At 45.9% G+C, this 27,632-nt stretch overlaps 2 protein-coding genes across 5 annotated transcripts in view; one reads left to right on the top strand and one right to left on the bottom strand.

Annotated features, from left to right (window-relative positions):
- The window catches only part of tmem94 (transmembrane protein 94), a 32,217-nt gene extending 20,075 nt beyond the window's left edge, over positions 1-12,142 (bottom strand). For 2 of the 3 annotated variants that reach the window (XM_038304520.1, XM_038304522.1), the window contains exons 1-10: positions 12,014-12,142; positions 11,173-11,428; positions 9,272-9,391; positions 8,844-8,971; positions 8,441-8,577; positions 7,595-7,800; positions 7,336-7,484; positions 7,149-7,251; positions 6,975-7,061; positions 2,263-2,379 (exon numbers count right to left, since the gene is read on the bottom strand). In XM_038304520.1, the coding sequence (XP_038160448.1) occupies positions 2,263-2,379; positions 6,975-7,061; positions 7,149-7,251; positions 7,336-7,484; positions 7,595-7,800; positions 8,441-8,577; positions 8,844-8,971; positions 9,272-9,391; positions 11,173-11,196 (1,071 nt within the window). In that variant the 5' untranslated portion in view covers positions 11,197-11,428; positions 12,014-12,142. The remainder of the gene's footprint in view (positions 1-2,262; positions 2,380-6,974; positions 7,062-7,148; positions 7,252-7,335; positions 7,485-7,594; positions 7,801-8,440; positions 8,578-8,843; positions 8,972-9,271; positions 9,392-11,172; positions 11,429-12,013) is intronic. The other variant, XM_038304521.1, reaches the window with a different exon arrangement.
- Positions 12,143-17,601: 5,459 nt separating this feature from the next.
- LOC119796119 lies at positions 17,602-24,382 on the top strand. Of its 2 annotated transcripts, none has more exons than XM_038304531.1 (4): positions 17,602-17,829; positions 23,374-23,467; positions 23,535-23,622; positions 23,695-24,382. In XM_038304531.1, the coding sequence occupies exons 1-4, from the start codon at positions 17,802-17,804 to the stop codon at positions 24,043-24,045; spliced, it is 561 nt and encodes a 186-aa protein (XP_038160459.1). In that variant the 5' UTR covers positions 17,602-17,801; the 3' UTR covers positions 24,046-24,382. The 2 variants fall into 2 exon arrangements, with proteins under 2 accessions (XP_038160459.1, XP_038160460.1); XM_038304532.1 differs by lacking the exon at positions 17,602-17,829 and adding an exon at positions 23,048-23,265.
- Positions 24,383-27,632: the final 3,250 nt, after the last annotated feature.

Here is a 27,632-nt window from a genome sequence, read left to right as displayed (position 1 = left end):
TTAACCAAATTTAAATGAAATTAAAAGTAAAATAAGTAGCCAACCTTATCACTGTCTGTAACCTACTAACAAGGTAAGGAAAGCATCAGATGAGCGAACTGAGAAACTAACGTTACGTTTCCCCTCTTTAAAATGAAACAAACATGGTTACTCATCCTGCTGATCAGCTCTCTTCACTGCCATTGAAGGCTCCAACGTGTTTTCTTTTCAGGTGCTGCGTCATAACAGTGGTGCTTCCGTGCCATGTTCATTTGTTTTTACAAAAGTTGCATGTTACGACTTTTTTCACTTTACAAAGCGCAGGCTATTTTAATTATTGTGATCAATTTGCGCCGTCAATCCCGGCGCATGCGCGCTTCATTTGCAGTCTGGACGCTGAGGGTAAACTCCTCACTAAAATCCTGCGGCTCTGACTCTGACTGCCGCGCTGAGAGGGATTCCTGTGGGAGAGGGAGAAAGGGGTTGGGATGGGGGAGGCGCCCCACGGCAGGCAAAAGCCGCCAGTGACACCGTAAAAAGTCGCCAGATTTGTCGCCAGTCGCTTTTTTGAAAAATAGTCGCTGGAGGGGTCTGAAAAGTCGCTGAGTTGGCAACACTGCAACTGCGGCGCTGACTCGCTCCGTCATATTTTTTTTTCTTCCCCCCGGATGACGGCGGCGGCGGATGACGCATTAATCGCGCGACACAACTAATCGATGATTAAATTCGTTGCCAACGCTTTTAAAAGTCGATTTTTATCGATTTTATCGATTCGTTGTTGCAGCCCTAATGTAGACAGTTGCTACAGCTAGACCAACTCTGTGATGTCACTGTTTGAGGTACTGCAACAAGGCTGCGCCCTTACCAAAAAACGATAAAACAAAGCTTCGTTTGTTATTTTACTTTTTTATTTTTCACATTTCCAATATAGTTACTGATAATAGTGAAAGACAATCTGGAGAGAATTAAATTAGTTTGGTTGAATGATTAATTTTCTTTTTAAAGCTTCTCTCTGCTGCTCCAAATGGTCACTGATCAGAAAGCAGGAGGTGCTCCACACCTTTCCACATGCAGACCGAAGCTCTGCTTCATTCCAAGATGAGGATTAGACCGACCGACCTCAAACCTATATTCATCACTAAGGACACATTTGTATTTATATTAGTGCTGTCAAAATTATCGCGTTATTATCGCGTTAACGCAAGGCCATTTTAACGGCGATAATTTTTTTAACGTGAGATTAACGCTATGTGGTTTTATGGTACAATTTTCCAAGTACATCCCGCTGCAGCCTGCGGAAAGGCGGGGCTATTTTCCCCCAGTCTATGCATTTTCCATAGGCTTCGAGAGCGGAGCTCCTCAAGGAAAAAAGACGCTCATACACTGGGTAGCGCTAGTGCCTTTTCTTTAAGCTCCACCACCAACAAACAAGTTGAGTGTCTGGTAACTAGTAGCAACCTGAAATACGCTTAGAAAACAGATTACTGAGGTGAAATGGAATCTGCTACGGCACTCTTGCTGTCTGTGTACGCCACAGGTCGGTATCGTGTGTGTGTGTGTGTGGGTGTGTGTGTGTGTGGGTGGGTGGGTGTGTGTGTGTGTGTGTTCTCATTTTTGTTAAGAGGCTGAAAAGTAACTTTCTAGAGCATAGACTACCTCCAACTAGTGATGTCGGTCTATTGATTTTGATGTATTGATTGAAAATTGTTCATTATTATCTTGGTTAATTAACATCTAATGTTAACTGTACTACATTTTATAGCAGTAGGGTAAAATGCTTGTCTTTGTTCAAAAGACTGTATTGACTGTAAAGACTGTCTTTTACATCAGCCTGTTTTCAGGGCCTTTTTTTTGGCTACATATTTGTTATTTTTTGCTACATGCCTCCCCATCTTCTTGCCATATGTTTCTATGGCATAAATCAGTGTCTGTGACCTGTTTTCATTTTAAAAAAAGAACATTGGCACAAACCTAGCCTGTATGTATTTTTTGTATGTCATCGAGAGTATTTAAATGATTTTCAATCATAAAAAAAATTTGCGATTAAAATGCGATTAATCGCGAGTTAACTCAGGCATTGATGCTATTAATCGCGATTAAAATTTTTTTATCGATTGACAGCACTAATTTATAATTAACTTAAATAGAAAAGTTTAACCTGTTATCTTCTAATTCTGGTGGAACCAGTGCTAAAGGTTAACATTTGTTTCAGTCAGTAGAGACTGTGTGGAGGAGTGTGTGTGTGTGTATGGGGGGTGGGTTGTGTGTATGTGTGTGTCCTACCAAGCCAGCTGGTGATGCGCGGCTGAACTCAGAAAGGACCCGGGCCTCTCCAAAGGCGTTGACCAGAACCCACATGACGGGAAAGAGCAGGGGAAGGATGGGCAGGATGGCCATCAGCTGCAAAGACAGTTTCCACCTTAGAACAGGTTCTGGACAGTCCCAGCTGGTTCCAGGAACCAGGGTGGGGTTCTAGGTCCATCACGGTGTCCACTGTGGACCACCAGGATAGGACCCTGGAGTTCAGTGGAGTCAGTCCATCTGATCAGTCTGATCATTTCTAATATTCTAGCCATCAGCTGGAACAGAACCATGGGGGTTCTGGTTCCAACTGACTGTGGAGAAAGTCACTCCATTACTCAGAGGAACTGGAAGATTTTGAAGAGGTTCCTGTTCTGAGCACCAAACAAAAAAGAATTACAATAGTCCAGCCTTGAAGTAACAAATGCATGGACTAGTTTCTCAGCATCACCCCTGGACAGGAGATTTCTCTTTTTTGCAATATTCCTCAGATGAAAGAAGGAAATTCTAGAAACCTCTTTGATATGGGATTTAAATGACAGGTCCTGATCAAAAACAACACCAAGATTTTTTACTTTATTATCTGAAATCAGTTTAATCCCATCCAAATGAAGTGACTGACTAATCAGCTTCTTTTTCAAAGACTCTGGTCCAAAGACTATAACTTCTGTTTTGTCTGCATTCAGAAGGAGAAAGTTAAGAGTCATCCAGGTTTTTATGTCTTCAGACATGCCTGTAATCTATGTAATGGGTTAGCTTCATCTGGATTTATACAGATATAGCTGGGTATCATCAGCATAACAGTGGAAATTAATCCAATGCTGTCTAATAATTCTACCGATTGGGAGCATATATATAGTAAAGAGAATTGGTCCTAGCACTGATCCCTGTGGTACTCCACAGGTAACCTTTGAGCATGAGGAAGATTTATCATTAACGTGAACAAACTGAAATCGATCAGATAAGATTTAAACCAGTCTAGAGCTGTTCCTTTAATTCCAACAAAATCTTCAAGTCTTTCTAAAAGAGTATTATGGTCAACTGTATCAAATGCAGCACTGAGATCCAACAGGACGAGCACAGATACAAGTCCATTATCTGAGGCCATGAGAATATCATTAGTGACTTTCACCAGAGCTGTTTCAGTGCTATGATGAGCTCTAAAGCCAGACTGAAACTCTTCAAAAAGTTCATTATGGTGTAAGTGATCGCACACTTGTTTGGCAACTACTTTCTCAAGAATTTTAGATCAGAAAGGAAGATTGGATATAGGTCTATAATTGACCAAGTCATCTGGGTCAAGAGACGGTTTCTTACGCAGAGGTTTAATTCCAGCAACCTTAAAAGCCTTTGGTACATATCCCTGTAACAGAGAAAGATTAATTATATCTAAAATGGAGGTTAATTAGCTTCTCTAAATTCTCCTTAGTTGTGAGTGTGTGTGTGAATGGTTGCTTGTCCTGTTTGTCTCTGTGTTGCACTGCGATGGACTGGATACCTAGCCAGGGTTTACCCCACCTCTTGCCCGTAGACAGCTGGAGATAGGCACCAGCACCCCTCGCGACCACCCTAAGTTGAAGGCTAGATGAAGTTTTGCTAACTGGATCAAAGCAGTCTAAATCTCCCGATATGATGACACTGTCAGTCTTTAATACCAAATCAGATAGAAAGTCTGAAAACTCATCTAAATATTCAGAGTAAGGACCTGGTGGACGATACAAAGTAACAAAAAGAACAAGTTTTCTTGCTTTGCAGGTTGGATGAGGGAAATTAAGAGTTAAATGTTAAATGTTCTAAGAGTATTAACTGCCTTTGGAGTAATCAGTAAGTCAGACTGAAAGATTGTTGCTACTCCTCCTCCTCGCCCAGAACTTCTGGGGGTGTGAAAATTTAAATATTAAGGAGTAAGGCAACATAAATCAATGTGATTATCACAAATCAAGCCATTAACAAGCAGACTTCACTTTTTTGAGGAAAGAGATCTTATGTTAAATAAACCACTCCAAACCATTCTCCAAGAATAATTAACTGACTTATTTCACTTGTTTTCAGACTTTACATTAGAGGATAGAGGCATCAGGTCAGTGGGATGAGCTCCGACTGTGTGCAAACAGTAAAAAGTCCTGAGGTCAGAAGTCCAACAAGGTGTCTAAAACATGAGGACACCTGGAGTAAATAAAAAACATGAGGACACATGGACTCCATCTAAACCATGAGGACACCTGGAGTCCATCTAAACCACGACGACCACCTGGAGTCCATCTAAACCACGACGACCACCTGGAGTCCATCTAAACCACGACGACCACCTGGAGTCCATCTAAACCACGATGACCACCTGGAGTCCATCTAAACCACGACGACCACCTGGACTCCCTCTAAAACACGACGACACCTGGACTCCCTCTAAAACACGACGACACCTGGACTCCCTCTAAAACTCGACGACACCTGGACTCCCTCTAAAACACGACGACACCTGGACTCCCTCTAAAACACGACGACACCTGGACTCCATCTAAAACTCGACGACACCTGGACTCCCTCTAAAACACGACGACACCTGGACTCCATCTAAAACACGACGACACCTGGACTCCCTCTAAAACACGACGACACCTGGACTCCCTCTAAAACACGACGACACCTGGACTCCCTCTAAAACACGACGACACCTGGACTCCATCTAAAACTCGACGACACCTGGACTCCCTCTAAAACACGACGACACCTGGACTCCCTCTAAAACACGACGACACCTGGACTCCATCTAAAACACGACGACAGCTGGACTCCCTCTAAAACACGACGACACCTGGACTCCATCTAAAACACGACGACACCTGGACTCCATCTAAAACTCGACGACACCTGGACTCCATCTAAAACTCGACGACACCTGGACTCCATCTAAAACACGACGACACCTGGACTGCATCTAAAACACCACGACACCTGGACTGCATCTAAAACACCACGACACCTGGACTCCATCTAAAACACGACGACACCTGGACTCCATCTAAACCACCACGACACACGACGACACCTGGACTCCATCTAAAACACGACGACACCTGGACTGCATCTAAAACACGACGACACTTGGACTCCCATCTAAAACACGACGACACCTGGACTCCCATCTAAAACAAGACGACACCTGGACTCCATCTAAAACACCATGACACCTGGACTGCATCTAAAACACGACGACACCGGGACTGCATCTAAAACACGACGACACCTGGACTCCCATCTAAAACTCGACGACACCTGGACTCCCATCTAAAACTCCCTCTAAAACTCGACGACACCTGGACTCCCATCTAAAACTCCCTCTAAAACACGACGACACCTGGACTCCCTCTAAAACACGACGACACCTGGACTCCCTCTAAAACACGACGACACCTGGACTCCCTCTAAAACACGACGACACCTGGACTCCCTCTAAAACACGACGACACCTGGACTCCCTCTAAAACACGACGACACCTGGACTCCCTCTAAAACACGACGACACCTGGACTCCCTCTAAAACACGACGACACCTGGACTCCCTCTAAAACACGACGACACCTGGACTCCCTCTAAAACACGACGACACCTGGACTCCCTCTAAAACACGACGACACCTGGACTCCCTCTAAAACACGACGACACCTGGACTCCCTCTAAAACACGACGACACCTGGACTCCATCTAAAACTCGACGACACCTGGACTCCATCTAAAACTCGACGACACCTGGACTCCATCTAAAACTCGACGACACCTGGACTCCATCTAAAACTCGACGACACCTGGACTCCATCTAAAACTCGACGACACCTGGACTCCATCTAAAACTCGACGACACCTGGACTCCATCTAAAACACCACGACACCTGGACTCCATCTAAAACACCACGACACCTGGACTCCATCTAAAACACCACGACACCTGGACTCCATCTAAAACACGACGACACCTGGACTCCCTCTAAAACACGACGACACCTGGACTCCATCTAAAACTCGACGACACCTGGACTCCATCTAAAACTCGACGACACCTGGACTCCATCTAAAACTCGACGACACCTGGACTCCATCTAAAACTCGACGACACCTGGACTCCATCTAAAACTCGACGACACCTGGACTCCATCTAAAACTCGACGACACCTGGACTCCATCTAAAACACCACGACACCTGGACTCCATCTAAAACACCACGACACCTGGACTCCATCTAAAACACCACGACACCTGGACTCCATCTAAAACACCACGACACCTGGACTCCATCTAAAACACCACGACACCTGGACTCCATCTAAAACACCACGACACCTGGACTCCATCTAAAACACCACGACACCTGGACTCCATCTAAAACACCACGACACCTGGACTCCATCTAAAACACCACGACACCTGGACTCCATCTAAAACACCACGACACCTGGACTCCATCTAAAACACCACGACACCTGGACTCCATCTAAAACACGACGACACCTGGACTCCATCTAAAACACGACGACACCTGGACTCCATCTAAAACACGACGACACCTGGACTCCATCTAAAACACGACGACACCTGGACTCCCTCTAAAACGACGACACCTGGACTCCATCTAAAACACCACGACACCTGGACTCCATCTAAAACACCACGACACCTGGAGTGTAGCATGGTCTTACCTGCAGCTGGAGGAAGTTGTAGCTGCTGGGTGTGAGGCTGGGGGAGTCGCAGAAGAAGCGGACGGTGTTCACCAGCAGGAACGCCACCTGCAGGAGGAAGGAGCAGATGAATGAACCCTCCATCTGTTCCTAGAACCATTGAACAATGATTGAGGCTCCAGCAGCTCAGCTCACCAGTACAACAGGACAGACCAGCTTTGTGATGATGGACTGGACCGTGAACCGCTCATTATCCAACACAGTGATGGGCCGGGACAGAGCCAGCTCCAGGCTGCTCCTGTGGAGGGAACCAGAGTTTTAGGGTCTATAATCCTTTGATTATAGACCCTTGTTCCCCCCCCCCATTCATCCAGGCCCCCACCTGACCAGCTCCAGCACCGGGGTCCGGACCACTCTGAAGAGGCGGTGCTGCTGGGGGCTCTGGGGTTCCTTTTTCTCAACCCGGGGTGAAGGTGGGGGGGAAAACGGGGGGAAAAGATCTCCTGGTTCCAGGACTATGTGCTCATCATCCTGAGGAAGAGACAGAGGGTGTGAGAGGGAGCCATCCAAGTCCACAGCTTCTCCTCAGGAGAAAATGAGTTCATTATGGGGGCTGAGGAGCAAACCAAGCCTAGTCTGACCTTGATGCCTCTGAGAGATGCAAACGCCTCTTGGCCAGGTCGCAGAGCGATGACATCTCCTTCCACCAGCAGACTGACGGGCAGGTTGACGAGCTTAGAGTCCCGGTAGGTCCAATGAAGGGACCATGATGGAGACGGGGGCGTGTAAAGGTCAGGGTAAAGAGAGGACGGCCAATGAACTTCCCCCACACACGCTGACACATAATCTGTAAATAATAAAGGAGAGAAAGTAGGAAGCAGACAGTTTTAGCCCTGCAGCGTCATCAGAAAGCAAAATTTAACCCTTCAGAGGCAAGTTAAGATAAAAAAGTTTTTCCCTTTTTTTTTTTTTTTTTTTTTTTTACGGCACTAGTGGCTTGTTTTTTTCAAGGAGGCTGACAGGGTTGGGGGGGGGGGGGACATCGATTCGAACTCGGGTCGCCCGTGTAGAAGACTTAGGCCTCCGTACATAGGTTGTGCGCGCTAACCACTGCACCACCTGCTGGCCCTGGGTTTTCCTTTAAAGATAGTTTATTCATCCTCTGTTTCTGTTGCCATGGAAACATTCTCCCCAGAACTAACCTGGTCAGCACTACTGTTGGACCTGGCTTGATGTAGCCTGGATGAAACGAATGAAGCCAAGATGCACTAATCAGGCTAACTTGACTTTATATCTTATAATATTGAACAGCTTAATTACTGCTGAATATTTGAAAATAAACACTAATAGAAAGTTATTATTCAAATGGATATCTAGACTGCAGTCACTGGACAAGTTCCAACTATGACAGACAGGCGAGAAGCACACTGGACAAGCAGCAGTGATTTTCACATGTTCTCACCGGAGCTTTTGCACCGGCAACTCACCACTGAGTTGATTGATGATGCGTTTGAGGCGCCGGATCATCTCAGTTTTCTTTAGCCTCTCCTGACGGCCAACCAAGAGCAGGTTCAACAGGAAGAGGAGGAGTAGAGCTGCAGCGTTCACCATCTCTATACCAGAACTGGAAATCACAATGAAACTATTATTGAAAGTGTTGTTCTGAACTTAAAGGTTTTAAAACTTTTATATATAGATAAAGAAAGTAAAATCAATTATTATTTGATCCAGAATATGAGAAGAACCTTGGGTAGGTATGTGGATGTTTTAGGCAGAGCTAATTGAATCTTTTTGGAGTTTAGAGCATTTGGATGAATTATTGTGCTTTTCCTTGATATGCTACCTTAACTTCCCCATTTTAGGTCCATGACAGGAAGGTTCACCCCTTACCTGCCAGTCGGCTGGCTGCCGTGGCAGCAAATAAGTCCCAGAACAACCAGCAGGGTAAGGGCTCCGCCTGGCCAGTGGAGACAGGATTGCCGATTGCCATGGTATAGAAAGCTATTCAGCCACTGCTCCTATTGAAAAAAGGCAGAAATAAAAAATCAACAAAAACATTCAGTTTGTGATCCAAGCTCTGTATTTGGGAACATGCAGGTGGGAGGCAGTTCGACCTTGACCCTAGGCTTACACGCAAATATCAAAAGCTGTCCTAAAACAAATAAAACAATCTTTAAGATGTTCAAACTTTCTGAAATCCATTTTCTAGAAAAGCTCAAAAATAAGGGTGGAAATGGAAGTGCTTCAATTTATTATTATTTTTTTTAATGATAAAAACACTCCGAAAATTTTTCTCGACTTAGAGAGAACGTGCGTACCCGCCAGGAAAGCCGTCTCTGTCTGGCTCTCTGGTGCTGCTCCAGCAGGCTGCTGAGCTGGTCCCGGAGCTTCACCAGTGCCTGACTGGTTGAGAGGCCATGGGTCACACCATCTGCCCCCTGTAAACACATATCATCATAATTTACATCACCATTTAACAGAAAAAACAGGAGCATAAGCCTACAGGCATAATATATTTCAAAAAGATTTCTATAGCTCTTTTTTAACCAACCATCTTACAAGATAAGCTATTGCATCATTTCCAAAGTGCTACTCTGGGCACTACACCAAATCACAAAATACTGTGTTTTTTTGTGTAGGACTCGGCACAGTTCATCTGTGGCTCAGTTCTCTGATAACAGAGCACATCAGCAGACCATCTCATCTCCTATTTACAGTCAGCCGACACATCGCGGGTTTTCCAGAGTGTCCAGCTTTGTAATTCACAGATCTCATTTGCTGTTCACTACACAAACTTCTTCTTCTCAGCTTATTAACAATAAAAGGCATCAGAAGAGCGCTTTCTGACCTGTGATGATGCAGAGACCGAGGCTCTCATTGAAATGTGGGCAGAGGAGGCTATCCAGGCACATAAGTTCCTGAATATAATTGCCGCCGGCATTTTTGTTTGCTGCCTTGAGAGCTGTAATATCGTGGACCACCGATAGGAGGCGAGGAACCGTGCTAGCATGATGAGTAAATGGTCATAAGAACTAAGCTCGGCACGGTTACCTGATCCTGAAAGTTCGGACCGAGTCTAACCCTGCAAATAACCCTAACCTAAACCCACACCTTAGCCACAAACCCAGCTGTTAGCATAAACCCAAATGATCACTTTAGTGCAAATGGTCCTCACTCTGATGGCAGAACAGGACAACACACACACACTACCAAATAAGGCTGCTTGCTTGAACCCGAGTTTAACTCTCAGGCCCCACATCCCACGCAGACTAGACAGAAATAACTTCCCCACAACTATGGACCAGATTAGTGATAGTGATAAGATTAGTGTTTTTTTTTTATTTTTTTGGGGGGTGGGGCATGATGCAAGTATTATTTAATATCCCTCCTATATACGCAGTAAGTTCAGCGTGTTTTCTAGTAGATCTTCATTGTTTCCTCAAGTTTCTCCTGCATCTCTGCATCCTGACTAAATGTTTGGATGCATGACAGGAATAACTGCACAATCTAGGAGCAACAATCTATGTAGATAAAAAAAAAAATTACTTTTATTATAAGCTTGGATATATAAAAATCACATTCATAGATTGGATTTTTTTACTTTTTTGATTATAATAATAATATATAACAATAATACATTTGATTGATCAGAACTTTTAATGAAACAAATATACTTTAACAGGTAACTTAGAGCTTTTTATGCGGTGGAGGATCTAGAAGTGGATCTGCTGCTCTATGGATCCAGTGAAGGTGTTTTAGGACGGATGTTACTCAGTTCTATGAAGACTGTACCTCCTGCACAGTTTAAGTTATCTCAAAAATCAAAAACATACCAGAAAGCAAAGAAACGGTCTTGTCACCCTATAGTTGTAATTACGGTAGTGTGTAGGACTTCAGCAGCGCAGTGATCGTCCAATCACAGACCTGCTTCAGTGGCGCATCAGATGTTTGTAACAGTGACTCCGCAGTGACAACTAATCAAACAAGAAAACACAGTGGGCCAAACAGGAGATTGTGGGCGGGTCTAATCTCAGGGAAGATGGCTTTAGCCTGAGCTTGGTTTCCCGCTTGGTTCTAGTGCTCGACGAGTATCAGTGTACTGCAGCGTAACATCGTTTTTGAACAGTAAAAGTGCAGGGGACATGTCCCTGAGGCTGAGGCCACCCCATGAACATGTTAACAGTAACCAGCCTGGTTCTGATCCAAGCAGCAAACCCACCTGCTTCTTTTCCTGCATGGCCATGCTGCCAGACCCGCCCTCTCCACATGCTCTGCTGCTCAGGCCGTCATCAACTATTGGCAAGGGGCCTTCAGAACGGCCACAGAAGGTCCAGATGGGGACGCTCCACCCTGGAGGCTGTTCTTCTGGATCCCTTCCAGGTTACTGCTGTCGGAGCCCACCCATCAAGCGGCATAGGAGGAGCAGGAAGGCGGGGCTAAGACAGGCAGCGGCTGGGATGATGGTCCTGTAGAACCTGCAGGGACCAGCAGAGAGAAGGTCAAAGTTCATCTGATCCTCCACATAGAAACTCCTACCAAGTTCACCAGCATCACCATCATCATCATCATCGTCGTTGTCGTTTAGCTTTGATCAGAAACATCAAACTCAGTTTCTTTAGTCTGATCTGATTGTAGCTCTTCATGGTTTATAGCAGGTTTAAATATCCGCCATGTTTAGTTTGACGGAAACTAGAACAGAAACGATGTTTATGTTGCCAGAGTTGTTGATGATGATGGCTGGACCTCCTGGTTAAATTATGGCAGGAATGGTTGAGGTTTTAGCAGAAAGGGTCCAAAGTTCTGGACCCGCAGCTTCCAGGTTTAATGTTTAAAAACGTCCCTAAAGCGGTTCGGTCCGCAGCAGCAGATATTGGGTCATGGTTCCGTTAGAAACCGAACCGAGCTGCTGGTTCTGCTAGAAGTGGGTCAGTCTGGGCTGAAGGTTCTGGGTGAGAACCGGAGCCGCAGACGGCGTCGCCCTCCTACCGTCTGCTTCTACGTCATTAGCGTAACTGGATGGTGAATTGCAGCCGGCGGCAGGTTAATCATGGTAGACTGACCTGATGTTAGAGCTCAGCGGATCCTATCTTCTGTTCTCTGATGGACTTTTCTCCTTCACTGCCACAGCGGCGGCCATCTTTGGAAACTGTCCTGATACAGGAAGTGAGCTGTGATTGGATGTGCGTAAGCTCTCCTGTTCTCTGATTGGTTAACTCACTTCTCCATTCTTATTGGACCAACAGCTTCAACAGGAGCTCAGGTAGAGGCAGGATAAGCCCTGTAGATGTTGACATCACTTTTTATGAGACCGCTGACGTCATTACGCGAATTTAAACGTTTTCTTGTCCAAAGGGCTTGGAGGATGAGGATCATCAATGACCCCTCCCCCCCCACCATGGACTGTTCTCCCTGCTGCCCTCTGGGAAGAGGCTTCACAGCATTCAATGCAGGTCCAGCAGGTTCTGCAGCAGCTTCTTCCCCACCACCATCAGACTGATGAACTGCTGAGAAAACGATCCATGGATCACAAAAACAGAACAAACCATATAGAGATTTCAAAAGGCATAGATATTTAGAGGTAGAGAATAAATATAAGGATACATTAACTTCTATTCTACAAATATCTAAACAGCTTTATTACATTTAATTATTAAATAGAAATAAGAAAAATATCAAAGGGAGTTGGAATGTATTGAATCATTTTATCAAGAAAAACTCTGGAAAAATGAAATTTCCACAGTTTTTTTGTGAATAATGATAATAATTTTGAGGACATTAATCACGTTCATAATTTCAATAAATATTTTGTGAGTGTGGGACCCAAACTGGCTGAAAAAAATCCTGGATCCTACAACAACTGGAGCTCTGAATGAAACAATCAGCAGAAATCCTTATTCCATGTTTCTCACCGCGGTGACAGAAAGAGACATTATAGATATGCTCATTAAATGTAAAAACAAGAGGTCCACCGACTGTGATGGCATTGATGTGACAGTAATTAGGAAGGTAATTGAGGGAATTATTCAGTCTCTGACCTAAATCTGCAATCTGTCATTTCATTTGCGTAAATTTCCAGAAAAGATGAAAATTGCCAAAATTTATTCGACTTTATAAATCTGGGGACAGACACCATTTCTCAAATTATAGGCCTGTTTCTCTACTTTCACCTTTTTCAGAAATGTTGGAGAAATTATTTGTGGATAGATTAGATACATTCATTATTAAACATAAACTAATTCTTAAAGTCAGGATGGATTCAGATCCCAAAGATCTACAGGAATGGCCGTCACTGAATTGATAGAAGAAATCACCAGCGCCTCAGACAATAAGAAATCTGCAGTTGGTTGATTTATTGTCTCAAAAGAGCTTTTGAGACAATAAATCATGAAATATGAATTAAACAATTGGAGCGTTATGGCATCCAAGGAGTAGTGCTACTACAGAGTAAACCTGAACATCAGAACCACCATGAAGAGAATGTGCATTTCAGTCAGAGGAGTGAAGGTCCAGAAAGAGATGAAGCAAAATTCAAGCAGGAGTCTGTTTAGAAAAAGGCTCCAACTGATGGTTTTAACACATACTGTGATGAGGAGGGGAGGAGGATGTCGCTATGGGGTGAGAGGGGGGACCCATGGGGGGAGGGACTGTGGTGTGGGATATTGATTTGGTCAGGTAAGTAGCAGAGGGGGTTGTTAATCAGTTTCAGCTGCTTTGGTGTTAATTAAATTAACAACAGGTGCACTAGAGGGGCAACAACGAGACGACCATCAAAACAGGAATTGTTTTACAGGTGGAGGCCACTGACATTTTCCCCCTCCTCAACTTTTCTGACTCTTTTTCACCAGTTTTGCTTTGGCTAGGGTCACTGTCACTACTGTTAGCATGAGACGCTACCTGGACCCTACAGAGGTTGCACAGGCAGTCCAACTCCTCCAGGATGGCACATGAATACGTGCCATTGCCAGAAGGTTTGCTGTGTCTCCCAGAACAATCTCAAGAGCATGGAGGAGACTCTAGGAGACAGACAGTTACTCCAGGAGAGCTGGACAGGGCCATAGAAGGTCTACAACCCATCAGCAGGACCGGTATCTGCTCCTTTGTGCAAGGAGGAGCAGGAGGAGCACTGCCAGAGCCCTACAGAATGACCTCCAGTAGGCCTCTGGTGTGAATGTCTCTGACCAGTCAGAAACAGACTTCATGAGGGTGGCCTGAGGGCCGACGTCCTCTAGTGGGCCCTGTGCTCACTGCCCGGCACCGTGGAGCTCGATTGGCATTTGCCACAGAACACCAGAATTGGCAAGTCGGCCACTGGCACCCTGTGCTTTTCACAGATGAGAGCAGGTTCACCCTGAGCACATGTGACAGACGTGAAAGGCTCTGGAGAACCCTTGGAGAACGTTATGCTGCCTGTAATAATGTTCAGCATGAGCGGTTGGTGGTGGGTTAGTGATGGTCTGGGGAGGCATATCCATGGAGGGAAGCACAGACCTCTACAGGCTAGACAACGGCACCCTGACTGCCATTAGGTATCGCGATGAAATCCTTCCACCCATTGTCAGACCCTATGCTGGTGCAGTGGGTCCTGGGTTCCTCCTGGTGCACGACAATGCCCGGCCTCATGTGGCGGGAGTATGCAGGCAGTTCCTGGAGGATGAAGGAATTGATACCACTGATTGGCTCTCATGCTCACCTGACCTAAATCTAATAGAACACATAATTTTTTCACTGTAATTTTTGGGGTGTCTTTGAATTCAGCCCTCTGTAGGTTGATCATTTTCATTTCATGTTGTCGTTTTTTTGTTGTTTTTGTACGTGTGTGTGTGTGTGTGTGTGTGTGTGAATATTGGATAAAAAAAAACAAGTTTAACAGGAAAGTTACTCTACTTCTACTAGTTTATTAGAGTGTAATTAGAGGGAGAGGGGGCATGAATAATACGTTTTACTTCTTCATTCCCGTTTTCAGGCATGAATGATGTCATTTCTCTGGCTGTTTATACCGACTGGTTTATTAGGTGGACGGTTTAGTTTCTATTTTTGTTCAGGTGAATTTAGTTAGTTTGAAAATGGTGTTAGGTTTGTTTGATGTAAGCTAGTCTCTGTGTGTATTTAGTGATTCATTTTATTGTTGTTTTTAAAATTGTCTGAAATAAATTCCCATTCATTCATTCATTCATTCATTCAAATCCAGATTCTGCATGATACTGATGACATCATAATTGCACTACATTGTGAATCTTCAGTTGCCTTTAAATAGAGCTCAGCTCTCATTGCTGCACTTTATAAATGGAAATGTTCATTTCACTGCTAAGCTGCTCATTAGCTGTTGAAAAGCTGAATGCATGGAAAATTGGTTCTGTATAAACTCGGTGTATATAAGGTGACAATAAAGTTTGTCTAATTCAGGTGTTTATTAATGGGATTTATTCATGTTTATGTTTGTTTATTAATGGGTAATTGTCTCTTTTAAATATTGATCCAGTTATTGATAACAGCCAAACATACTAAATCAGTCAGAAGCAACTAAAGAGGACTGAACTCAGGGAAATGAAGTCCAGGCTGCTCAAAAAAGCAAGAAGAGCAACAAGCTTAGCTGCTAGGAAAGGTAAGAACAAAGGCTGGAAGACTCGACACAAAGAAGAACTGGCAAAGATGGCTGCAGAGGAAAAGTTGGAAAAGGTGAGGCAACAAGACACAGGTGAGCAGCATCGGGGAGGCTGATTAAAGGGGAACCCCAGGAAGAAAAGAGAACAGAAATTAGTGAACCAAAACAAAACAGGAAGTTTAAAAAACAACTGAGCCAGACACAAAATGACAAAAGAGAAAGAAAGTAATCAGCAGAGCTGCATGTGAAAACTACATGAATTAAGCAGTTAAAACTTTAATCTCTGCTATTTAGCCTGAACTGCAGTTTAAACATGAACTGGATCAGAAATGACATTTTCTCCAAAATGAGTCGATTATTTATTTCAACCAAACTGACACATACAACTGTCTGGTTTGCGATTAATAAGCATCCGTTTTCTACTCACGCGTTTCAGTTTAATAATCTTTGTTTTCATTAGAAAAGTAAAAGACTTCTCTCGCTGGTTTAAAGATTATTTAAATGAAGCTGCTGCTGAACTCTGAGGGGAAACTTTCCTCTTTCTCTGAATCGTTTCTGATCTCCTGACTTTAGGCTGAGACACTTTGCTCCTAACTGACTTTACCTTCTAAACACTTTATCACAAACACATCTTGTGACGTGTGCCTCAAACGTCTTCCTCTGCGTAAGGATTTAGGTCTTTATGTAATTTGGTGGTATTATTCTGGAAACAGCTGCTCACTGTACAAACTTGGAAAAACTCGTCTCAACTTCACTCTTGTGGAAATAGACGTGCTTTTTGGATTTGATGCCTGAACAGCTTTAATATCATCAATCTTTTATTAATCTTAGCAGCCTGTATCCATAAACGCCAAGTTGTCTCTAAGAAAGCTACTTTTAAACTCTGCCTGAATAAAATGTCACAACATGCAGATTCTATAGAGACGTCCTTTAAAATCCTGTAACTGGTTCCTCATGTTGATCTTTTCCTGAATCAGATTTTCCTCCTCTGGGATTATTGCTCTGTTCGCCTGTTATTTGCTTCACTTCTGTAATATGAACAAGATTAGATAAAGAAAAATCAATAATAGGGCAAATTATAATAAAACAGACAATCAACAAGTCAGAGGAACATTAATAAATATAAATATACACAGTTAGATATTTGAATAAAAATCAAACACGTTTCACTACATTTGGACTATGAAATATAGCAAATATAGAAAGAGAATAAGACGAGTAAATAAAACAAAATGCATCAGGCTGATTAAAGGTTTATGTTATGCCAGTTTCAGAGAGTTAGAAAATAAATAATTTTGTTTTAGATGTAAGATATACCAACATAGATAAATAAAGAACTTAATTAATATAAGAACGTTTTCTTTATTTTCAAGTAATTAGTTTTAATTTTCCAAGTAAAAGCCTATAATCAAAAACTAAAGGAAGAAAAATATTTAACAATAATGATTTATTTCATAAAGATTTGCAGGATTAAAGCTTTTTAACAGAATCTGAGGGTTTCATTCCTTGGATGCTGCTAGCTCTCTGTCCAGCAGGTGGCGCCAAGACACCTTTAATTCTCTGCCAGCCGCCATTACAGAAGAAGAAGCAGAAGAAGAAGAAGAAGAAGAAGAAGAAGACCTTTGACTTTTAATAACAATTCAAACATATCGACAATTAACGTAAACTAAGTGTCAGTTAAAATCATTAAATGAGGAGCTTGTTAAAATGCAGTTCTGCATCATCTGACACAGTACATAAAATGTTTTTAAAACCCCACAACTGAATAAAATCCTCCATGTTTTGTGTGGCTGTGTAAGTAAACTCCAGCCTGATCCTGGAGGAGGAGAAGAAGAAGAAGAAAAGAATGGAAGGTTGTTCTATACAATACAAAAGAGAAGAAGAGGAAAGAAGAGAGAATTATTATTTCACCGCTTAGAATCAGACACACAGGATTGAATCGGTCACTTTTTAAATATGGAAACATCAAAGGGAAATGTGAGGCGGTGGAGTTGTAGGAGATGTTTGATTCAGAGAAACAAAAAACTCGGTAATATGAAAATGAAAGTTGACATTAATTTGCGGCAAAATGAATCAAGAAACAGGATATCTGGTTAAATTTGAGTTTTTGATACAGATTAAATTGTACAACAGTTTGTTTTTGTGTGTGCGGTCCAAACTCCTTACCAGTTGGTGGCGGTAATGCTCACCTAACGTTTTTGCCAACTGCCATAAAAATTTCAAGAAGAAGAAGCAGAAGGAGGAAAATGTCCGCAGAAAAGAGACCTCGGACATGTAAGTTGCGCCTTTAATGGCTTCATATAAAACATGACTGGTTGGAATCAACCTGAAATGATCTCGTCGGTAAAAACGCTTAATCTAAAGTGGATGACGTCAGCGTCCGCCATGATAAGTGCTGTCCGAAAAGTAACGGGGAGAAGGAAGGAGGAAGGAGCTCCGTCCGAAACGGTCTATTTGTAGCTCCTCTTCCTTTCATGGTGTTACAGTTAGCTTAGCTAACAGGAAGTCTGGTTCTGCCTTTCTTTTCTGCTCAGAAATGTCCGAATATAGTGAGCTGCAGATCCGGACAGAAATGGATCAGAACAGTTGAGGTGCTTCTCCATGGTTCTGGTGGGTCTCCATGGTTCTGGTGGGTCTCTGTGGTTCTAATGGGTCTCCATGGTTCTCAGTGGTTCTTGTGGGTCTCCATGCTTCTCCGTGGTTTTGATGGGCCTCCATGGTTCTGGTGGTTCTCCATGGGTCTGATGGTTCTCCATGGTTCTGGTGGTTCTTCATGGTTCTGATGGGTCTCCATGGTTCTTGTGGGTCTCCATGCTTCACCATGGTTCTGATGGTTCTCCATGGTTCTGATGGGTCTCCATGGTTCTGATGGTTTTCCATGATTCTGGTGGTTATCCATGGTTCTGATGGTTTTCCGTGGTTCTGGCGGGTCTCCATGCTTCTCCATGGTTCTGATGGGTCTCCATGGTTCTTGTGGGTCTCCATGCTTCTCCATGGTTCTGATGGGTCTCCATGGTTCTGATGGTTCTCCATGGTTCTGGTGGGTCTCCATGGTTCTGGTGGTTCTGGTGGTTCTCCATGGTTCTGGTGGTTCTCCATGGTTCTGTTGGGTCTCCATAGTTCTGATAGGTCTCCATGGTTCTGGTGGTTCTCCATGGTTCTGTTGGTTCTCCATGGTTCTGGTGGTTCCCCATGGTTCTGGTGGTTCTCCATGGTTCTGATGGTTCTCCATGTTTCTCCGTAGTTCTGTTGGTTCTCCATGGTTCTGGTGGTTCCCCATGGTTCTGGTGGTTCCCCATGGTTCTGTTGGTTCCCCATGGTTCTGTTGGTTCTCCATGGTTCTGGTGGTTCTCCATGTTTCTCCGTAGTTCTGTTGGTTCTCCATGGTTCTGGTGGTTCCCCATGGTTCTGGTGGTTCCCCATGGTTCTATTGGTTCCCCATGGTTCTGTTGGTTCTCCATGGTTCTGGTGGTTCCCCATGGTTCTGTTGGGTCTCTATGGTTCTGTTGGGTCTCCATGGTTCTAGTGGTTCTCCACGATTCTGTTGGTTCTCCATGGTTCTGGTGGATCTCCATGCTTCTCCATGGTTCTGGTGGGTCTCCATGGTTCTGTTTGTTCTCCATGGTTGTGATGGTTCTCCATGGTTCTGATGGGTCTCCATGGTTCTGTTTGTTCTCCATGGTTCTGGTGGTTCTCCATGGTTCTGTTTGTTCTCCATGGTTCTGGTGGTTCTCCATGGTTCGATTGGTTCTCCATGGTTCTTGTGGGTCGCCATGGTTCGATTGGTTCTCCATGGTTCTGGTGGTTCTCCATGGTTCTGTTGGGTCTCCATGGTTCTGATGGTTGTCCATGGTTCTCCATGGTTCTGGTGGTTCCCCATGGTTCTGGTGGGTCTCTATGGTTCTGTTGGGTCTCCATGGTTCTGGTGGTTTTCCACGGTTCTGTTGGTTCTCCATGGTTCTGGTGGGTCTCCATGCTTCTCCATGGTTCTGTTGGTTCTCCGTGGTTCTGATGGGTCTCCATGGTTCTGTTTGTTCTCCATGGTTCTGGTGGTTCTCCATGGTTCTGAAGGGTCTCCATGGTTCTGGTGGTTCTCTATTGTTCTGATGGGTCTCCATGGTTTTGGTGGTTCTCCATGGTTCTGATGGGTCTTCGTGGTTCTGGTGGTTCTCCGTGGTTCTGGTGGTTCTCCGTGGTTCTGCTGGTTCTCCATGGTTGTGGTGGTTCTCAATGGTTCTGGTGGGTCTCCATGGTCCTGGTGGGTCTACATGGTTCTGGTGGTTCTCCATGGTTCTGTTTGTTCTCCATGGTTCTGGTGGTTCTCCATGGTTCGATTGGTTCTCCATGGTTCTGGTGGTTCTCCATGGTTCGATTGGTTCTCCATGGTTCTTGTGGGTCGCCATGGTTCGATTGGTTCTCCATGGTTCTAGTGGTTCTCCATGGTTCTGTTGGGTCTCCATGGTTCTGATGGTTGTCCATGGTTCTCCATGGTTCTGGTGGTTCCCCATGGTTCTGGTGGGTCTCTATGGTTCTGTTGGGTCTCCATGGTTCTGGTGGTTTTCCACGGTTCTGTTGGTTCTCCATGGTTCTGGTGGGTCTCCATGCTTCTCCATGGTTCTGTTGGTTCTCCGTGGTTCTGATTGGTCTCCATGGTTCTGTTTGTTCTCCATGGTTCTGGTGGTTCTCCATGGTTCAGAAGGGTCTCCATGGTTCTGGTGGTTCTCTATTGTTCTGATGGGTCTCCATGGTTCTGGTGGTTCTCCATGGTTCTGATGGGTCTTCGTGGTTCTGGTGGTTCTCCGTGGTTCTGGTGGTTCTCCATGGTTGTGGTGGGTCTACATGGTTCTGGTGGTTCTCCGTGGTTCTGGTGGGTCTCCGTGGTTCTGCTGGTTCTCCATGGTTGTGGTGGTTCTCAATGGTTCTGGTGGTTCTCCATGGTTCTGGTGGGTCTACATGGTTCTGGTGGTTCTCCGTGGTTCTGGTGGGTCTCTGTGGTTCTGCTGGTTCTCCGTGGTTGTGGTGGTTCTCCATGGTTCTGGTGGTTCTCCATGGTTCTGGTGGGTCGCCATGGTTCTGGTGGTTCCCCATGGTTCTGTTGGTTCTCCATGGTTCTGGTGGGTCGCCATGGTTCTGGTGGGTTGCCATGGTTCTGGTGGTTCCCCATGGTTCTGTTGGGTCTCTATGGTTCTTTTGGGTCTCCATGGTTCTGGTGGTTCTCCACGATTCTGTTGGTTTTCCATGGTTCTGGTGGATCTCCATGCTTCTCCATGGTTCTGGTGGTTCCCCATGGTTCTGTTGGGTCTCCATGGTTCTGGTGGTTCTCCACGATTCTGTTGGTTTTCCATGGTTCTGGTGGATCTCCATGCTTCTCCATGGTTCTGATGGGTCTCCATGGTTCTGTTTGTTCTCCATGGTTCTGTTTGTTCTCCATGGTTCTTGTGGGTCGCCATGGTTCGATTGGTTCTTCATGGTTCTGGTGGTTCTCCATGGTTCTGTTGGGTCTCCATGGTTCTGATGGGTCTCCATGGTTCTGGTGGTTCTCCATGGTTCTGATGGGTCTCCATGGTTCTGGTGGTTGTCCATGGTTCTCCATGGTTCTGGTGGTTACCCTTGGTTCTGGTGGGTCTCTATGGTTCTGTTGGCTCTCCATGGTTCTGGTGGTTTTCCACGGTTCTGTTGGTTCTCCATGGTTCTGGTGGGTCTCCATGCTTCTCCATGGTTCTGTTGGTTCTCCGTGGTTCTGATGGTTCTCTATGGTTCTGATGGGTCTCCATGGTTCTGTTTGTTCTCCATGGTTCTGGTGGTTCTCCATGGTTCTGAAGGGTCTCCGTGGTTCTGGTGGTTCTCTATTGTTCTGATGGGTCTCCATGGTTCTGGTGGTTCTCCATGGTTCTAAAGGGTCTCCATGGTTCTGGTGGTTCTCTATTGTTCTGATGGGTCTCCATGGTTCTGGTGGTTCTCCATGGTTCTGATGGGTCTTCGTGGTTCTGGTGGTTCTCCGTGGTTCTGGTGGTTCTCCGTGGTTCTGCTGGTTCTCCATGGTTGTGGTGGTTCTCAATGGTTCTGGTGGGTCTCCATGGTCCTGGTGGGTCTACATGGTTCTGGTGGTTCTCAATGGTTCTGATGGGTCTCAATGGTTCTGATGGGTCTCCATGGTTCTGGTGGTTCTCCATGGTTGTGGTGGTTCTCAATGGTTCTGGTGGGTCTCCATGGTTCTGGTGGGTCTACATGGTTCTGGTGGTTCTCCGTGGTTCTGGTGGGTCTCCGTGGTACTGCTGGTTCTCCATGGTTCTGTTGGGTCTCCATGGTTCTGATGGGTCTCCATGGTTCTGGTGGTTCTCCATGGTTCTGATGGGTCTCCATGGTTCTGGTGGTTGTCCATGGTTCTCCATGGTTCTGGTGGTTCCCCATGGTTCTGGTGGTTCCCCTTGGTTCTGGTGGGTCTCTATGGTTCTGTTGGGTCTCCATGGTTCTGGTGGTTTTCCACGGTTCTGTTGGTTCTCCATGGTTCTGGTGGGTCTCCATGCTTCTCCATGGTTCTGTTGGTTCTCCGTGGTTCTGATGGTTCTCTATGGTTCTGATGGGTCTCCATGGTTCTGTTTGTTCTCCATGGTTCTGAAGGGTCTCCATGGTTCTGGTGGTTCTCTATTGTTCTGATGGGTCTCCATGGTTCTGGTGGTTCTCCATGGTTCTGAAGGGTCTCCATGGTTCTGGTGGTTCTCTATTGTTCTGATGGGTCTCCATGGTTCTGGTGGTTCTCCATGGTTCTGATGGGTCTCCATGGTTCTGATGGGTCTCCATGGTTCTGGTGGTTCTCCATGGTTCTGATGGGTCTCCATGGTTCTGATGGGTCTCCATGCTTCTGGTGGTTCTCCATGGTTGTGGTGGTTCTCAATGGTTCTGGTGGGTCTCCATGGTTCTGGTGGGTCTACATGGTTCTGGTGGTTCTCCGTGGTTCTGGTGGGTCTCCGTGGTACTGCTGGTTCTCCATGGTTGTGGTGGTTCTCCATGGTTCTGGTGGTTCTCCATTGTTCTGATGGGTCTCCATGGTTCTGGTGGTTCTCCATTGTTCTGATGGGTCTCCATGGTTCTGGTGGTTCTCCATTGTTCTGATGGGTCTCCATGGTTCTGGTGGTTCTCCATGCTTCTGGTGGTTCTCCATGGTTGTGGTGGTTCTCAATGGTTCTGGTGGGTCTCCATGGTTCTGGTGGGTCTACATGGTTCTGGTGGTTCTCCGTGGTTCTGGTGGGTCTCCGTGGTACTGCTGGTTCTCCATGGTTGTGGTGGTTCTCCATGGTTCTGGTGGTTCTCCATTGTTCTGATGGGTCTCCATGGTTCTGGTGGTTCTCCATTGTTCTGATGGGTCTCCATGGTTCTGGTGGTTCTCCATTGTTCTGATGGGTCTCCATGGTTCTGGTGGTTCTCCGTGGTTCAGATGGTTCTCCATTGTTCTTATGGGTCTCCATTGTTCAGATGGGTCTCCATGGTTCTGGTTCAGCAGCAGCGCCCTCTGCAGGCGCCACAGGAAGCGGCTGTTTTCCGGAAGTCTACAGGGAAAAGCGTGCGGCATTCCTTCTGCCTCCATATTTCAGTCTTCAGATGATTGATGGTTGACGGTTGAATCCTGATGAATGGAAGCAGGAGGAGTCTCTGCCAAAGTGCCAATGAGCAGAGCGGCAGGTAGAGGAAGCCGGCTGCTTCCTGTCCACTGTGGGTTTTTTCCGTTAACAATAAATGGTTTCCTGTCGGTAACTCGGTGTAGAAAGACAAAGCGGTTCCTGCTGGAACCAGTAAAGTCTGGATCCTTCTGTCCCGCAGTCACAGACGAAGACACGCTGAGGTTCATCCAGACCCGAACCCGCCTGGACTTCCTGTTCACGGGGAAGAGAAACAAGGTCCACGGAGCGTGGCAGTAAGTCCATCCCAGTCCTGCTTCTGTCCATCCATGAGTCCACTGACTAACGCTGTGACATCATAAGGCAGGTCATCCAGGAGACGGGGGTGGAAGGGGTGGTCACTCCCACCCAGGCGGCCAAGAAGTGGGACAACCTCAAATCCAAATACAAGGTAGATTCCTGTTAGGACGTCGTTAGCTGACAGAAAGCTAAGGTAGGCTAACGATCCGCGTTCCTCCTGCAGGAGCTGACGAACCCCAACCTGAGGTCGTCTGAGGAGGAGGGCAGGGCCGCTACTTGGCCCTGGTTTGAAGCCATGCATGAGGCCATCGGGGAGCGGGGAGCTGTGGAGGCCCCTCACCTCATCGCTTCATGTGGGGCCCCAAACAAGGGCCGCTCCTCCCCGCCACCCTGCCGTGCCGCAGCCTCCACCAGCAACGGCTTGACTGCGCCGCAGCCCAGTAGGAAACGCTGCGGAGACGCACTGCTGCGCCTGATCAGGCAGCAGTGCGAGAAGGACAACGAGTACAGCCAGAAGATCATCGAGCAGAACGAGCGAATCATAAAACTGCTGGAGGACATGAAGAAGAACTGAGCCGCACCACACGCCCCAACATAGACACCTAACGAGTTCCTCTGTGGTTCCGGGCCGCTGCACTCTGCTGGTAACCAGGGCAACCAGGTTCCTGGATCAGGTGGTTCCAGCAGCATCAGCAGAACTTTGGTTCTTGAAACGTCCTGATTCCTTCGGCCGCAGGTCGCTCATGTGACACCAGGAGGAGGAAGGACTGCTGCTCCGTTTCTATGGCAACAGTGACCCTCCCCCGTCCCCCCAAAGGGTCTTCTATCACTTTGCCTTTTTGATAATCAGTATTTTCTACACTAGATGTTGTTTATCTCCACAGCTCAATAAAACCTTCTGTTCCTCCTGACTGGTTCTGGTCCTGGTCCTGGTTCTGGTCCTGGTTTATAGTTCTGGTTTTGGTTCCAGTTCCGGTCCTGGTTCTGGTCTCTAAATTCTCCTTAGGTGTTAGTGTGAATGGTTGTTTGTCCCGTTTGTCTCTGTGTTGCCCTGAGATGGACTGGCGACCTTTCCAGGATGGACCCCGCCCCTCTGTCCAGGGTGGACCCCGCCCCCCTATCCAGGATGGACCCCGCCCCCCTATCCAGGATGGACCCCGCCCCCCTATCCAGGATGGACCCCGCCCCCCTATCCAGGATGGACCCCGCCCCCCTATCCAGGGCGGACGGTGCCTCTTACCCGTAGACGGCAGCCCTTGCCACCCCAGCAGGGATGATGGTGGAGCTCCTTCAGTGACAGACTGCTGCCCCCTAAATGCACCAGGGAGCGTTATTACAGATCCTTTGTCCCAGCAGCTGGAAGATTCTAGAACCACCACTGTTCCCAACAACCTCAATCAGTTGATCCGTTCATGCTGATTTTGCACAGTTTCTACCTTAGTTAAATAACATTCTGCTGTCATTCTGCACATCTCTGATGTTGCTGCTATTTTCAAATATCCATTACTGGAAAAATGTCCATAGCTGCATGTTGGGTATTTATTCGCCAGTTTTATGTTGTTAAAATACTTTACAGGATTTTATTGTTTATCTTTTAACTCTTCACTATTATTTTTATTCTGATACATTTTTCTAAGGTCCACATTTGTGTGACCATTTTTATCCTGTTGTTGATGTAAATACCAGAATTACCCATGGAGGGAAAATAAAGGGATTTTCTATTCTATATTTGCTGTCCACATCATTTCATGTAGTGCTAATGATCTACAGATAGGGGGCAGCAGACACTGAGGCCCCAATTCTGTGGCACCAACGTATTTTAACAATCCTGGAGAAGCTTCACAGGAATGACTCATTGTTAGAAATAGTGTTTATTTCAGTCACATCAAGCAGCTACTGAACACTTTGATCAGATGTATGATTTTATTAAAAGTTTATCATCATTATGAACAATGAACATCTGAACATCTCTGGTATGAAGGAGATCCTGGATCTGATCTGGATGCTTTGAAGATCATGTGATCTGACTTAAATGGACAAATGGTCCCTAAAGCAGTCCTGAAGATGTCTGAGAGGACGGACGGACGGATGTCCAGCAGAGCTTAGCAACCCCAAACTCTATTGGTGGAAAAGCTGGTTCTCCTGAGGACCTTTGCAGCTCATCCCATCAGCTACTGGAGGTCCTGCTGACTGACCACGCAGTGGGTCTTTAATCCAGCTCAGATTTTTACAGTCACCCTCGTTCAGCAGCTACTGACTGCAGAGATGCACAGAACCTTCCAAAAGCTTTTACTTCCAGGGTTAACCCCAACGTTATTGTGCCCTTACTGTAAACAAAACCAACTCCTCCAGGTGTGCCATGCTCAGGTGGCTGCCTGTTTTTCCAGTAAAACCATCAAACCGCTCCAGTTGGTTTTAATGGCAGCGGCACTAAATGCTGCCAATCAGCTTCAAAGAGACGGTTTATTAAAGGAACTAGTGACTCGCTCAGTGAGAGAATAGGTGTCATCCATGAGGATGGACTCAGGAATAGTTCACTCAGCATCCATCTTTATCTCACTAGTCTGTGTGCAGCGTTTAGTTATCTCATCCTTCCTTCCTCAGATCAAACAGCAGAAATTAGATGATATTAAGGAAATAAAAGAATTATTGGTTAAACAGGTGAAGGAAGAGGAGGTTCTGGTCTGAGATCTGGGTCACAGCTGCATCAGGTGAGCTTAGCTGCAGCAGGAGGTCGAGTTGCACCACCTGCAGGTCAGTGGTCTGCTGCAGTGATGGGTGGTGTGGGTTAGAAGCAGCCAGTGAACACTGACCCATTGCCCCATTATTCCCTGGCAAACATGGCGCTGTTGTAATGATGATCCAGAGCCAGGAGGAGATATGATGAAACAAGGTCAGTGGGGAGCAGTTTAACAGGAAAGCCTCCATACTTAGCAGTGATTTACACTAAAGCAGAAGAGTGTGGAGTCAGTCGATCAGAAACTACCCAGATATAAGAAGGACTGGCTTAGAAAAACCCTGAATGGCACCAACATACAACATAAAGCTAGATTAGTCTGACATCCTGTTTTTGGTCTATAGACTCTGATTTGAAGTGGAGCTCGTTCCCTACAGCAGTAACCCTCACTGTCCTGTAAACCGCTTCCAAAAGGGGGAGGGTCTCCATGAAGGAGTCCTTTAGGGTGGATGGTCTCCATGAAGGAGTCCTTTAGGGTGGATGGTCTCCATGAAGGAGTTCTTTAGGGTGGAGGGTCTCCATGAAGGAGTCCTTTAGGGTGGATGGTCTCCATGAAGGAGTCCTTTAGGGTGGATGGTCTCCATGAAGGAGTCCTTTAGGGTGGAGGGTCTCCATGAAGGAGTCCTTTAGGGTGGATGGTCTCCATGAAGGAGTCCTTTAGGGTGGATGGTCTCCATGAAGGAGTCCTTTAGGGTGGATGGTCTCCATGAAGGAGTCCTTTAGGGTGGAGGGTCTCCATGAAGGAGTCCTTTAGGGTGGATGGTCTCCATGAAGGAGTCCTTTAGGGTGGAGTGTCTCCATGAAGGAGTCCTTTAGGGTGGAGGGTCTCCATGAAGGAGTCCTTTAGGGTGGAGGGTCTCCATGAAGGAGTCCTTTAGGGGCGTCTCCACAGTGAGAGGAAGGAAGGCTTCAGACTCAAACAACCACCCCCACCTTACCACCACCACCTGTTTCTGTCGTAGCTGATTACATTCTCCTGATTTCTGTTCTGGATTCCTCTGTTATCATCTGCATTCCTTGTGGTCGTTCACATCCAAACGAGTTTCTCTCTACCAGGCTGATGGACGGCTGGTTTATGAGGGATTCAGACCAAAGCTCTGCAGATCCACCTTAAAGTGATGATTGATTGAAATGTTAAAAGGAAGAATTTGAAAGCAGAACCATCCCGTCAGATTTAGGCCCTTATTCCCCCCCTACACCACATGGCTCAGTCTGCACAAAAGAGGTTAAGAGACCTCAGCTCAGTTTCAGTTAGGCTGGAATCTCTGGAAGTTGATCTGCTAGCGGTCCGCCACTGACCCAGCTGCTGGCAGCTAATGACTCCGGGGAAACTTTTCAGCCCCAGAAAAACAAAATGTGAGGCTGTCTCTGCGTTAGCCACTGTCACAGCTTAAAGATTTAGACCAGTGTATTCTTGCCATACA

Source organism: Cyprinodon tularosa, unplaced genomic scaffold, assembly GCF_016077235.1.
Source record: "Cyprinodon tularosa strain WSP-4 unplaced genomic scaffold, ASM1607723v1 ctg537, whole genome shotgun sequence".
Taxonomy (NCBI): Eukaryota; Metazoa; Chordata; class Actinopteri; order Cyprinodontiformes; family Cyprinodontidae; genus Cyprinodon; species Cyprinodon tularosa.
This window is presented reverse-complemented; position numbering and strand designations above follow the sequence as displayed.